Genomic DNA, 14,158 nt, shown 5'->3' with positions numbered 1-14,158 from the left:
TGTAGGATTAGTATAAATGGGTGGTTGTTGGTTTGCACAGACTCGGTGGGCCGAAGGTCCTGTTTCAGTGCTGTATCTCTAAATAAAATACGAAGGTTTTTACAAACTGGCAAGGCGGCACAGTGGCGCAGTGGTTAGCACCGCAGCCTCACAGCTCCAGCGACCCGGGTTCGTTTCTGGGTACTGCCTGTGCGGAGTTCTCCCTGTGACCACGTGGGTTTTCGCCGGGTGATCCGGTTTCCTCCCACAGCCAAAGACTTGCAGGTTGATAGGTGAATTGGCCATTATAAATTGCTCCTAGTATAGGTAGGTGGCAGTGGAATTGAGGGAAGGTGGGATGTGATAGGAATATGGGATTAATATAAATGGGTGGTTGATGGTCAGCACAGACTCGGTGGGCCGAAGAGCCTGTTTCAGTGCTGTATCTCTAAATAAATAAATAAAATTCTGAATAATCCTATCTGTTTGACAGTTTCACTGTCAGAAGAAAACAAGTATTGCATAGTTTACCAAAGTATTTTATCTGGTGAATTTGATGAGCTCATGCCTTAATTTGGTTTCTAATCTGAATTTATTCTACATTTCATATTTGGCACACTCAATAAGGATATATCTAGAAGACCTTGGACACACTAACATGCAAGTAGTGTGGTGCTACATTGCCAGGAAAACAATTTTGGCCATGAGCCTGGTTAGAAAGTATATCAGTCCAGAGTTGCTTGAATTGGGTGATTGAAACCAAGAGTATAAAACAGTAGGCTCTCAGTGAAATTTCTGTGCACGACAATCTGTAGGCTTTTCAAATGTTCACTTTGGGTTATTATACAAGTGCATATGCATACCCAAAGCAGATTCCTTGGTTAAAACTGTGATCAGTTTTTAGGCATAATAGATGTAAAACTCACGTATGCCAACCAAAAACAAGCAAACTCCGAACAAAAGATTCAAAACAACTGACACACTTCCCAAAAGCCAGACATCTTGAAGCAGCCCTGGCTGAGCCTTGTGGCATGCAAAGACAAGTGATGGGTAATGGGACCGGTGGAGTTCTTCTGTAGACCACTATTCCAAAAGTAATGTGTGCATCTGTGCTCAAAGGAATAATATACAATAACTGCAAGCTCAGTCATTTATATATTTTTTGACATTCACTACACGGGTTCAGTGTGCCAACTGCAAAGTCAGCATGCATTGTGAAATGCGAAATGCATTAAGCATTCAACTGGCCTCAGACCTCATGACATGATTATGCAGGCTCCAGTATTTGAAATGTTTTGACTCTGAGAATTTGGATTGAAAGCGCATTGAGACATGCCTGTCTTTGCCATGACTTAAGTTGCAGATATAATCATTATTTCATAGAATTATAGAATGATACAACACAGAAGGAGGCCATCTGGTGTATCATCTCTGTGTGAGCTCTTTGGTAAAGCCAACTAATTAGTTGCTTTTTCATCTGCTTTTTCCCCATAGCCCTGTAATTTTTTTTCCCTTCAAGTATTTATCCAATTCACTTCTGAATCTTACTATTGTATCTGCTTTCATCACCCTTTCAGTCAGTGCATTCCAGATCACAAGTAGCTTTGTTAGGAACTATTTGCACATGCCACCTCTAGTTCTTCTTTCAATCACCTCTCGATGCTGACCCTTCTCCCACTTGAAACAGTTTCTTTCTTTCCTGTACGAAAACCATTCATGATTTTGAACACATCTATCAAATCTCCTCTTAACCTTCTCTGCTCAGAGGAGAACAGCCCCAGCTTTTCCAGTCTCTCTACATAACTGAAGTCCCTCATCCCTGGTACCATTCTAGCAAATCTATTCTGCACCTTCTCTAAGGCCTTGGCATCCTTCCTCTAAAATGTGGTGCCCAGAATTGAATGCAATACTGCAACTGAGGCCTAACCACAGTTTTATAAAGGTTTCGCATAACTTCCTTCTTTTTGTACTCTATTCCTCCATTAATAAAACCAAGGATCCCATATGCATTAACAGTCTTTTCAACTTGTCCTGCCACCTTCAAACATTTGTGTACCTATACCCCAGGTGTCTCTGTTACTGCATTCCCTTTAAAATTGTACCATTTAATTCATGTTGCCTTTCATTTTTCCTACCAAAATGTATAATTTCATACTTCCCTATGTTAAATTTCATCTTTCATTGCCTGTCAATTTCACAATCTGTTACTGTACTCATTGTTTACTACATTTCCGGGTTTCGGGATTGAAGTTAGTTCCTGAAAAAAGAAAGACTTGCATTTATGCGCTTTACAACCAATGAAGTACTTTTGAAGTCACTGTTGTACTGTAGGAAACGCGGCAGCCAATTTGTGCACAGCAAGCACAAACAGCAACGTCATAATGACTAGGTAACCTGTTTTTGTGATGTTGATTGAGGGATAAATATTAGCCAGGACGCTGGGGAGAACTCCCCTGATTTTCTTTCTTTATTCGTTAATGAAATATGAGTGTCACTGGCAAGGTCAGCATTTATTACCCATATCTGATTGCCCTTGAGAAGGTGGTGAGCCGCCGCCTTGAACCGCTGTAGTCCGTCTGGTGCGGGTACACCCACAGTGCTGTTAGGAAAGGAGTTCGAGAATTTTGACCCAGCGAAGAAACGGTGACATAGTTCCAAGTCAGGATGGTGTGTGATTTGGAGGGGAACTTGCATGTGGTGGTGTTCCCATGCTTCTGCTGCCCTTGTCCTTCTACTTGGTAGAGGTCGCGAGTTTGGAAGCTGCACTTCCACCATTTCGAGCTTTTCACCATTTAGAAAGTACCCTGCTGTATCCTTTTTAGCTCCAAGGTGAATTACCTCACATTTGCCTACATTGAAATCCATTTGCAATATTTTTGCGCATTCACTTAATCTGTCAGTATCTCTATAATTTTATGTTTCCATCTACACTATTTACACTTCTGCTAACTTTGTATAATTATTAAATTTGGATATGTGGCTTTCTATCCCATCATCCAAGTCGTTTATGAATGCAATGAATAGTTGAGACCCCAACACCGATCCTTGTGGGACATCACTCGTCATATTCTGCCAATTATCTGTCCATTATCCCTACTCTCCTCCTTTCTCCTTCCAACCTGTGGAAATACTGCAATCCTTCAGATTATTTGCCCACCTTCCAAGGAGCATGGAATCCAGTTAAATGAGATTCATAGTGATGTCAAGAAACGGCTGAGCTCACTGTACACTGCAAAGGCTATGGACCCGGACAACATCCCGGCTGTAGTGCTGAAGACTTGTGCTCCAGAACTAGCCGCACCCATAGCAAAGCTGCTCCAGTATAGCTACAACACTGGCATCTACCTGACAGTGGAAAATTGTTCAGGTATGTCCTATCCTGAGGCACTCAGAGAACAAGTACTAGAGAAACTTAAGGGATTAAAAGCTGACAAGTCCCCAGGACCTGATGGCCTACATCAGTTTAGAATTCAGCAAAGGAGGACCAAGGGATTGATTAAAAAGAGGAAAATAGAGTACAAGAGCAAGCTTGCAGGGAATATAAAAACTGATTGATTGTAAAAGTTTCTACAGGTTTGTGAAGAGAAAAAGATTAGTGAAGACAAATGTAGGACCCTTACAGTCAGAAACAGGGGAATTTATTATGCGGAACAAAGAAATGGCTGACCAACTAAATGTATACTTTGGTTCTGGCTTCACAAAGGAGGACACAAATATCATATCAGAAATGTTGGGGAACACAGGGTTTAGTGAGAGAGAAGAACTGAAGGAAATCAGTAGAGAAATGGTGTTGGGGAAATTGATGGGATTGAAGGCCGACAAATCCCCAGGGCCTGATGGTCTGCATCCCAGAGTACTTAAGGAAGTGGCCGTAGAAATAGTGGATGCATTGGTGGTCATCTTCCAAGATTCTATAGACTCTGGAACAGTTCCTACAGATTGGAGGGTAGCTAATGTAACCCCACTATTTAAAAATGGAGGTAGAGAGAAAGCAAGGAATTATAGACCAGTCAGCCTGACATCGGTCGTGGGGAAAATTCTAGAGTCCATTATCAAAGATTTTATAGCAGAGCACTTGGAGAACTGTGGTAGAATTGGACAGAGTCAGCATGGATTTACGAAAGGGCGATCATGCTTGACAAATCTACTAGAATTCTTCGAGGATGTAACTATTAGAGTTGATGAGGGGGAGCCAGTGGATGTGGTTTATTTGGACTTTCAGAAGGCTTTCGACAAGTCCCACTTAAGAGATTAGCATGTAAAATTAAAGCGCATGGGATTGGGGGTAGTGTATTGCGATGGATAGAAAATTGGTTGGCAGACAGGAAACAAAGAGTAGGGATAAATGGGTCTTTTTCCGAATGGCAGGCAGTGACTAGTGGGGTACCACAGGGATCGGTGCTTGGACCCCAGCTATTCACAATATACATTAATGATTTAGATGAGGGAACTAAATGTAATATCTCCAAATTTGCAGATAACACAAAAGTGGGTGGGAGGGTGAGTTGTGAGGAGGATGCAGAAAGGCTTTAGGGTGATTTGGGCAAGTTGAATGAGTGGGCAAATGCATGGCAGATGCATATACTGTGGATAAATGTGAGGTTATCCACTTTGGTAGCAAAAACAGGAAGGCAGATTATTATCTGAACGGCTTTAAACTGAGAGAGGGGACTATGCAACGAGCCCTGGGTTTTCTCGTACACCAGTCGCTGAAGGTAAGCATGCAGGTGCAGCAGGCAGTTAAGAAGGCAAATGGTATGTTGGCCTTCATAGCGAGAGGATTCGAGTACAGGAGCAGGGATGTCTTGCTGCAATTATACAGGGCTTTGGTGAGGCCACACCTGGAATATTGTGTGCAGTTTTGGTCTCCTTATCTGAGGAAGGATGTTCCTGCTATAGAGAGAGTGCAGCGAAGGTTTACCAGACTGATTCCTGGGATGGCGGGACTGACGTATGAGGATAGATTGAGTCGGTTAGGATTATACTTTCTGGAGTTCAGAAGAGTGAGGGAGGGAGCTCATAGAAACCTATAAAATTCTAACAGGACTTGACAGGGTAGAGCAGGAAGGATGTTCCCGCTGGTGGGGGAGTCCAAAACCAGGGGTCATAGTCTAAGGATACGGGGTAGACCTTTCAGGATTGAGATGAGGAGAAATTTCTTCACACAGAGAGTGGTGAACTTGTGGAATTCGCTACCACAGAAAAGTCGGGGCCAAAACATTGTAAGTTTTCAAGAAGGAGTTAGATATAGCTCTTGGGTTTAAAGGGATCAAAGGATATGGGGCAAAAGCAGGAACAGGTTACTGAGTTGGATGATCAGCCATGATTATAATGAATGGCAGAGCAGGCGCAAAGGGCTGAATGGCCTACTTCTGCTCCTGTTTTCTATGTTTCTATCCCAGGGTTTGAAAAAAGTTAGCTGCAGAGATAGTGGTTGCACTGGTTATGATTTTCCAAAATTCTCTAGGTTCTAGAACTGTTTCAGCGGATTGGAAGTTAGCAAATGTAACACAGCTATTCAAGAAAGGAAGTAGAGTGAAAACAGGAAACTACAGGCCTGTTAGCCTGACATCAATCATCAAGGTTAGCATCGCAGCCTCACAGCTCCAGCGACCCGGGCTCAATTCTGGGTACTGCCTGTGTGGAGTTTGCAAGTTCTCCCTGTGTCTGCGTGGGTTTTCGCCGGGTGCTCCGGTTTCCTCCCACCACCAAAGGCTTGCAGGTTGCTAGGTAAATTGGCCATTATAAATTGCCCCTAGTATAGATAGGTGGTAGGGGAATATAGGGACAGGTGGGGATGTGGTAGGAATATGGAATTCGTGTAGGATTAGTATAAATGGGTTGTTGATGGTCGGCACAGTCTCGGTGGGCCGATGGGCCCGTTTCAGTGCTGTATCTCTAACTAACTAAAAGGTTAATACTCAAGATAAGGGCTTTTGAAGCTTGGAGCATTATGTGAGCATGGGTGGGGGATTGGTTAACAGACAGGAAACAGAAAATGGGGATAAACCTTCAAGTTTGCAGGCTGTAGCTAGTGGAGTGCCGCAAGTCTCAGTGCTGGGGCCTCAGCTATTACAATCTATATTAATGATTTAGACGAAGAGACCAAGAATAATGTGTCTAATATAATATATCTAATGTATCTAAGTTTGTTGATGATACAGAGCTAAGTGGGAATGTATTCTGTGAAGAGGATACAAAGAAATATAGACAGATTAAATGAGTGGACAACAAGGTGCAAGATTGAGTATAATGTGGGGAAGTGTGAGGTTATTCACTTTGGTAGTAAAAATAGGAAAATAGTATTTTTTAAAAGGCGCTAAACTTCTAAATGACGATGTTCAGAGAGACTTGGGCAAACTCATTCAAAAACACAAAGTTAGTATGCACGTACTGTAAGCAATTAGGAAGGCAAATGGCATGTTTTTGCAAGGGGATTGTAGTGCAAGAATAAGGGAGTCTTGCTACAGTTGTACAGGACTTCAGTGAGACCACACCTGGAGTATATCACTTGCATTGCATATACTTGCATTGGAGGTGGTTCACTAGATTGGTTTCTGGGATGAGAGAGTTGTCCTGCGATGAGAGGCTGAATAAATTGGACCTGTACTCTTTGGAGTTTAGAATAATGAGAGTTGGCTTCATGAAACATACAGGATTGTGAATGGGCTTGACAGGGCAGGCACTGAGAGGTTGTTTCCCCTGGCTGGGGAATCTGGAACATGGGGACATAGTCTCAGGATAAGGGTTCGATCATTTAGGACTGAGATGAAGAGAAATTTCTTGACTCAGAGAGTCGTGAATCTTTGGAATTGTAAACTCCAGAGGATTGTCGAGTATATTTAAGACTGAGATCGATAGATTATTGGCACCTCAGGAAATCAAGGCTTATGGGGAGCAGGCACGTAAGTGGAGTTGAGGCAGAAGATCAGCTATCACTTTAGATGCAGTAATACAAATACCCCAACTCTACCACTCGTAAACATCGACTCAAGACAGCTCCTTGTTTTATTTGAACTCAGACTCTTCTTTCTTCTGTAAGAAGACGACTTGAACTTGGACAGCATGGATGGCTCTTCCTACTATTGAGTGGCAATGTTTCACACCCATCTCTTAACTGCAATAAAAGCCACCCCTTCCTTTTACTGGGTTGTTTGGGGCAGAGCTTTCTACTGTGTATGGGAAAGAATACCATTAAATAGATTGAAACAGTATTTTTAAATATTTAATTTTCATTGGTTTCTGTTCTAGCCTGATTAAACCCTTAATGCAAATCAAGGCCAGGCCTGTTGCAAGCACAGGGAAGTATATCACAGGATTTCTCTTTTTTTGTAGATCAGTCCTGATTTTCAGCAAGTAAGGACAAGATAATTGATAACAGGTTGTGTAATTTTACACTTTTGTTTCTCTGCAGAGAAACAAATTCGATTTATATAGCACCTGGGATGTAGAAAAATGTCTGACAGTATTTAACAGAGACATAATCAAAAAAAAGTGAGATCTGCGTATCGACGCAACTATCTTAACTATCTGAAGGAGATTTAACTGCCGTCATTTTCTCCACGGATAACGAATGATGGTGTTGATATTTTGTTACATTTCCTCCTCTTCCTTGCCTTCACTGTCCTTGTCTTTGCCTTTGCATATTTACACTTCATTCCAGTTCTCATAAATGAAGATGAAAGAAGATAGTCTAGCTCGTACTATGAAGCATGTGATGCTGTCGTAGAAAGTTCTTTTATAAACTGTATTTTGGAAGCTTATAAAATGGTTTCTTTCAAAACCAGAAATTGGAACAAAATGAAATTCTCGGATTAGTATAAATGGGTGGTTAATGGTCGGCACAGACTCGGTGGGCCGAAGGGCCTGTTTCTGTGCTGTATCTCTAAATCTAAATCTAAAAGAAAAACTAGTGTAATCTGCGAGTAGGTTGATTCTCTCCCCAACGTGACCAGGTTGAAGAGCAGCCTACTGTTCGAAAAGTCTTTTTAAAATTACTTTCAACACTGGTGATGCTGTTATTTCTAAGAACTGTGCCAGGTTCCGTACCAATAACCTAACTGTTCTGTAATAAGATTTGGTGGTCATCTCGACTGACAATTCAGTCCAGCAGTGAGGAGTGTTGCTTTGCTGGAAATGCCATCTTTCAGATGTAATATTGAGTCTGGTTAGGTGGGCATAAATGATCCCATGGCACTTTGTTGGAGCGATCTCCCAGTGTTTGGCTAAAATTTATTCTTCAGCTGACAACACCAATACAGATTAATTACTCATTCTTCTCATTTACTGTTAATGGATCTTGCTGTGCATTCATTTGCTGCCACATTTCCCAACAGAACAGCAGTGATTGTATTTCAAAAGAAACTCATTGACTGTAAAGTGCTTTGAGATATCCTAAATAAGTACACATTCTTTCCTTCTAACTGGTAAACATAACTTTTTAAAATTGTGACCAACTTATGTGTTGTTTTATTGTGTATCTTCTTACAGGCCAGCCAGCTTGGGGTGTACAGAGCGTTTGTGGATAACTATGAAGTTGCTGTAGAAACAGCAGAAAAGTGCTGTCAAGCCAACATGCAGTTTTCTGAAATATCAGAGGTATTATCTTCAATTAATTATTAGACAAATATTAATTGCAATTTAAACCATTTAAGGATACAAAACAAAAATGGCCACTTAGGCAAGGGGTGCAGGACACATGAACTGTACGTCAGCTTGAGACAGTACCTTTGAAAGAAGAATGGGTGACGGAGAAATAGACCATTTGATCTGTTTTGTCTGTTTGGTAGAGCAATCTAAAGCTAATTGGATGCTGTGTGACTTGAAGGTGGTGCTCGCACGCATCTGCTGCTCTTGTCCATCTAGATGATAGAGAGTACAGGTTTGGAAGGTGCTGTTGAAGGAGCCTTGGTAAATTGGTGCAGTGCCTCTTCTAGATGGCACACATTACTGCTACTGTGCCCCAGTGGTGGAGGGAATGAATGTTCAAAGTATGGATGGGGTGTCGATCAAGTGGGCTGCATTGTTCTGGATGGTGTCCAGCTTCTTGAATGTTGTTGGAGCTGCGCTTATCCAGGCAAGTAGATGACATGTGTCTTGTAGATGGTTGGGAGCCAGGAGCTGACTTACTTGCCGCAGAATTCCCAGCACCTAAGCTGTCCTTCTAGCCATAGTTTTTATATGGCTGGTCCAATTAAGTTTCTGGTCGATGGTAATCCCCAGGATGTTGATGTTGGGAGATTCAGCAATGGTAGTGCAGTTGAATGTCACAGGCAGATGGTTACATTCTCTCTTGTTGAAGATGGTCATTGCCTGGCACTTGTGTGGGGTGAAAGTTACTTGTCACTTATCATTCCAAGCCTGAATGTTGTCCAGATCTTGTTGCATGCAGGCATGAACTGCTTCAGTATCTGAGGAGTTGTGAATGGTACTGAACACTGCAATCGTCAACGAATATTGCCACTTCTGACCTTATGATGGAGGGAGGGTCATTGATGAAGCAGCTGAAGATGGTTGGGCCTAGGACACTACCCTGAAGATATCCTGCAGTAATGTCCTGGGGTTAAGATGACTGGCCTTCAACAAACACAACCATCTTCCTTTGTGTTAAGTATGACCAACCAGCAGAGAGTTTTCTCCCAATTCATATTGACTCCAATTTTGCTAAGGCTCCTTGACGCCATACTCAGTCAACTGCTGCCTTGATGTCAAGGGTGGTCAGTCTCATCATCTCTGGAATTCAGCTCTTTGGTCCATGTTTGAACCAAGACTGTAATGAAGTCTGTAGGCGAGTGGCCCTGAGGGAACCCAAACTGAGCATCGGTGAGCAGGTTATTGCTGTGTAAGTACCGCTTGATAGCACTGTTGATGACACCTCCTTCACTTTGCTGATGATTGAGAGCAGACTGCTGGGGCGGTAATTGAATGGATTGGATTTTTCCTTTTTATTGTGGCCAGGACATAGCTGGGAAATTTTCCACATTGGCAGATGCTATTGCTGTTGCTGTACTGGAACAGTTTGGCCAGGCGCGTGGATAGTTCTGGAGCACAAATCTTCAGTACTACAGTCAGAATGTTGTCCGGGCCCATAGACCATGCTATTTCCAGTGCGTTCAGCTGTTTCTTGATATCACGTAAAGTGAATTGAATTGGCTGAAGACTGGCATTTGTGATGCTGGGAACCTTAGGAGGAGGCCAAGATAAATCATCCACTTGGTGCATCTGGCTGAAGATGGTTGCAAATGCTTCAACCTTGTCTTTTCCACTGAAGTACTGGGCTCCCCCATCAACCCGAGTTCCGAAGAAGGGTCACTGACCCGAAACGTTAACTCTGCTTCTCTTTCCACAGATGCTGCCAGACCTGCTGAGTGGTTCCAGCATTTCTTGTTTTTATTTCAGATTTCCAGCATCCGCAGTATTTTGCTTTTATTATAGCATTACTCTTTTAGTGCTTTTCAACGGTTGTGACTGCAAAGAAGTGAGGTATTGTCAAAGTAACTTTGCGGGGTGAGGGTTGGATATTGTTCCTGGGGAACCAGTGAAAAAGCTGCTCTCTCCGGGATAGCATTGAGTTTCCAGGCTGCATCCATCCAGGCAAGTAGTGAGTGTTCCTTAATGCTCGTGACAAACCTTGTGGAGGCGTGGATAGGCTTTGAAGTGTCAGGAGATGAGCCATTTGACAGAGTATTTGGCTTGTGCCCTAAGGAAACCAAACAGCCAGGATTGTGCTGAAGTCTGCTGGTAGCAACCAGTGTTTTTTTTTCATTTTCCTTAAATACTTTTTTTGTTTGTTATAAAAATATTGGAGATGGGGAGAAAAGGCTGTTTGACTTGCAAGAATCATCCATTGGGGAATGAAGAGTCTGTTACTTTGAGAAGGTAGTATACTGCGAAATAGATGTGTTGGGAAACCAAGTCGGTTTAAACTTTGCAATTAAAAATAAATTTAAACTTTAGTCTTCCCTGATCCAGCAAAAGATAGACAAAGTGGGGGCGAGACAGTTGGAGGCACAAGATCATTCATTGAAAGCATTTGGAATAGTCCAATCAGAGTTGGCATGAAACATAAAAACATAAGAAATAGGAGTAGAAGTAGGCTATATGGCTTCTCAAGATGCTCGACCATTTAGTAAAGAGCATGGCTGATCCTCAGGTCCACTTTCCTGCCCAATCACCGTAATCCCTTCATTTTCTTAGATCTCAGCCTTGAACATATTCAATGACTGAGCACACACAGCCTTCTGAGGTAGAGAATCCCACAGATTCACAATCCTTTGAGTAAAGGAATGTTCTCCTCATGTCAGTCCCAAATGGCCATCCCCTTGTCCTGAGACTATTCCCCTAGTTCTAGACTGTCCAGCCAGGGGAAATCATCCTCACAGCATCTACCCTGTCAAGCCCTCAAAGTCTTGTTTCTTTCAATGAGATCACCTCTCATCTAAACTCCATAGAGTCATACAGCATAGAAACAGGCCCTTCGGCCCATAGTGTCTCTGCCGGCCATCAAGCACCTACCTATTCTAATCCCATTATTCAGCACTTGGCCCGTAGCCTTGTATGCTATGGCATTTCAATTGCTCATCTAAATACTACTTAAATGTTGTGAGGGTTCCTGCCTCTACCACCTCTTCAGGCAGCGTGTTCCAGATTCCAACCACCCTCTGGGTGAAAAGATTTTCCTCAAATCCCCTCTAAACCTCCTGCCTTACCTTAAATCTATGACCCCTGGTTATTGACCCCTCCGCGAAGGGAAAAGGTTTCTTCCTATATAATCTATCAATTCCCCTCATAATTTTGTATACCTCAATCATGTCCCCCCTCAGCCTTCTCTGCTCTAAGGAAAACAACCCTAGCTTTTTCAGTCTCTCTTCATAGCTGAAACGCTCCCCAGGCAACATCCTGGTGAATCTCCTCTGCACCCTCTCCAGTGCAATCACATTCTTCATGTAGTGTGGTGCCCAGAACTGTACACAGAACTCCAGCTGTGGCCTAACTAGTGTTTTATACAGCTCCTTCATAACCTCCTTGCTCTTGCATTCTGTGCCTCAGCTAATAAAGGCAAGTATCCCATAAGCCTTCCTAACCACCTTATCTACCTGTGCTGCTGCCTTCAGTGATCTATGGACAAGTACACCGAGGTCCCTCTGACCTTCTGTACTTCCTAGGGTCCTACCATCCATTATATACTCCCTTGCCTTGTTAGTCCTCCCAAAATGCATCACCTCACACTTGTCAGGATTAAATTCCATTTGCCACTGCTCCGCCCATTTTACCAGCCCATCTGTATTGTCCTGTAATCTAAGGCTTTCCTCCTCACTATTTACGACACCACCAATTTTCGTGTCATCTGCGAACTTACTGATCATACCTCCTATATTCATGTCTAAATCATTAATGTACACTACAAACAGCAAGGGTCCCAGCACCGATCCCTGTGGTACCCCACTGATCACAGGCTTCCACTCCCAGAAACAACCCTCGGCCATCACCCTCTGTCTCCTGCCACTAAGCCAATTTTGGATCCAATTTGCCAAATTGCCCTGGATCCCCTGGGCTCTTACCTTCTTAGCCAATCTCCCATGCGGGACCTTATCAAAAGCCTTACTGAAGTCCATGTGGACTATATCAACTGCTTTACCCTCATCTACACATCTAGTCACCTCCTCGAAAAATTCAATCTAGTTAGACACGATCTCCCCCTGACAAAGCCATGCTGACTATCCCTGCCTCTCCAAGTGGAGATTAATCCTGTCCCTCAGAATTTTTTCCAATATTTTCCTGACCACTGATGTTAGATTCACCTGCCTGTTATTACCTGGTTTATCCTTGCTACCCTTCTGAATAATGGCACCACATTCGCTGTCCTCCAGTCCTCTGGTACCTCTCCTGTGGCCAGACAGGATTTGAAAATTTGTGTCAGAGCCCCTGCCGTCTCCTCCCTTGCCTCACATAACAGCCTGGGATACACCTCATCTGGGCCTGGGGATTTATCCACTTTTAAGCCTGCTCAAACAGCTAATACTTCCTCCCTTTCAATACTAATATATTCAGGCATATCACAATCCCCCTCCTTGATCTCTACACCTACATCGTCCTTCTCCATAGTGAACACAGATGAAAAGTAATCATTTAAAACCTCATCTATATCTTCCGACTCCACACACAGATTGCCACTTTGGTCCCTAATGGGCCCTACTCTTTGCCTAATTAGCCTCTTGCCCTTAATATACTTTTACATAATACTTCATTATACTTACTGTACTTATAAGTGCAGGTCCATTCTACTCAATTGCTTATAGGACAACTCTCTCAACACAGGAATCAATCTATTGAACCTTCATTGCACTGACTCTCAGACAGGTATAACCATATTTGGGTATGAAGACTAAAACTATACACTTTACTTCAGTTATGGTCTCACCAAAGCAATTGCAGCAAGGCTTCCTTACTCTTGTACTCCAACCCTCTTGCAATAAAGCCCATCTTACTATTTACCTTTCTAATTGCTTGCTGTACCTGTATGTTAACTGTGTTTTTTGTATCAGGACACCTAAATCCCTTTGAACACCATGATAGTTTCTCACCATTTAAAAAATATTGTGTTTTTCTGTTCTTCCTATCAAAGTGAATAACCTCACATTCCCCCACATTATAAATCTGCTACGTTGTTGCCCATTCACTTAGCCTATCTATATTCCTTTGCAACCTCTTTGTGTCTTCCTCATAGCTTGCTTTCCCACTTAGCTTTGTTTGTCAGCAAACTTGGATACATTACACTCGGACCCTTCATCTAAGGCATTAAATATAGATTGCAAGTAGCTGAGGTTCCAGCACTGATCCTTATGGTATCCCACTAGTAACATCCTGCCAACCTGAAAATGACCCATTTATTCCTACTACTCTGTTTTTCTGTCCTTTAACCCAATCCTCTATCCATGTTAATATATTACTCCCAACCCCATGAGCCCTTGCCTTTTGAAAATCCAAATATACTACATCCACTGGTTCCTTTTTGTCTACACTGCTAACTACATCCTCAAAAAACTTTAATAGATTTGTCAAACATGATTTCTCTCTCATAAAACCATGTTATTTCTAAGTAATCATATTCTAACTTTCTAAGTGACCTATTACACTTCCTTAATTCCAACAGATGTCAGGCTAACTGGCTTAAAGTTCC

The 14,158-nt window shown here is 42.5% G+C and overlaps 1 protein-coding gene across 2 annotated transcripts in view; it reads left to right on the top strand.

Annotated features, from left to right (window-relative positions):
• Window positions 1-14,158, top strand: part of si:dkey-91m11.5 (PH_BCR_vertebrate and RhoGAP_Bcr domain-containing protein) — a 632,155-nt gene that overhangs the window by 352,797 nt on the left and 265,200 nt on the right. For both annotated transcript variants that reach the window (XM_068055461.1, XM_068055460.1), the window contains exon 5: window positions 8,470-8,577. In XM_068055461.1, coding sequence (XP_067911562.1) covers window positions 8,470-8,577 — 108 coding nt within the window. The remainder of the gene's footprint in view (window positions 1-8,469; window positions 8,578-14,158) is intronic.

This window comes from Heterodontus francisci, chromosome 23 (assembly GCF_036365525.1).
Source record: "Heterodontus francisci isolate sHetFra1 chromosome 23, sHetFra1.hap1, whole genome shotgun sequence".
NCBI lineage: Eukaryota > Metazoa > Chordata > Chondrichthyes > Heterodontiformes > Heterodontidae > Heterodontus > Heterodontus francisci.
The sequence above is the reverse complement of the archived record's forward strand: the minus strand, read 5'-3'. Positions and strand labels throughout refer to the sequence as shown.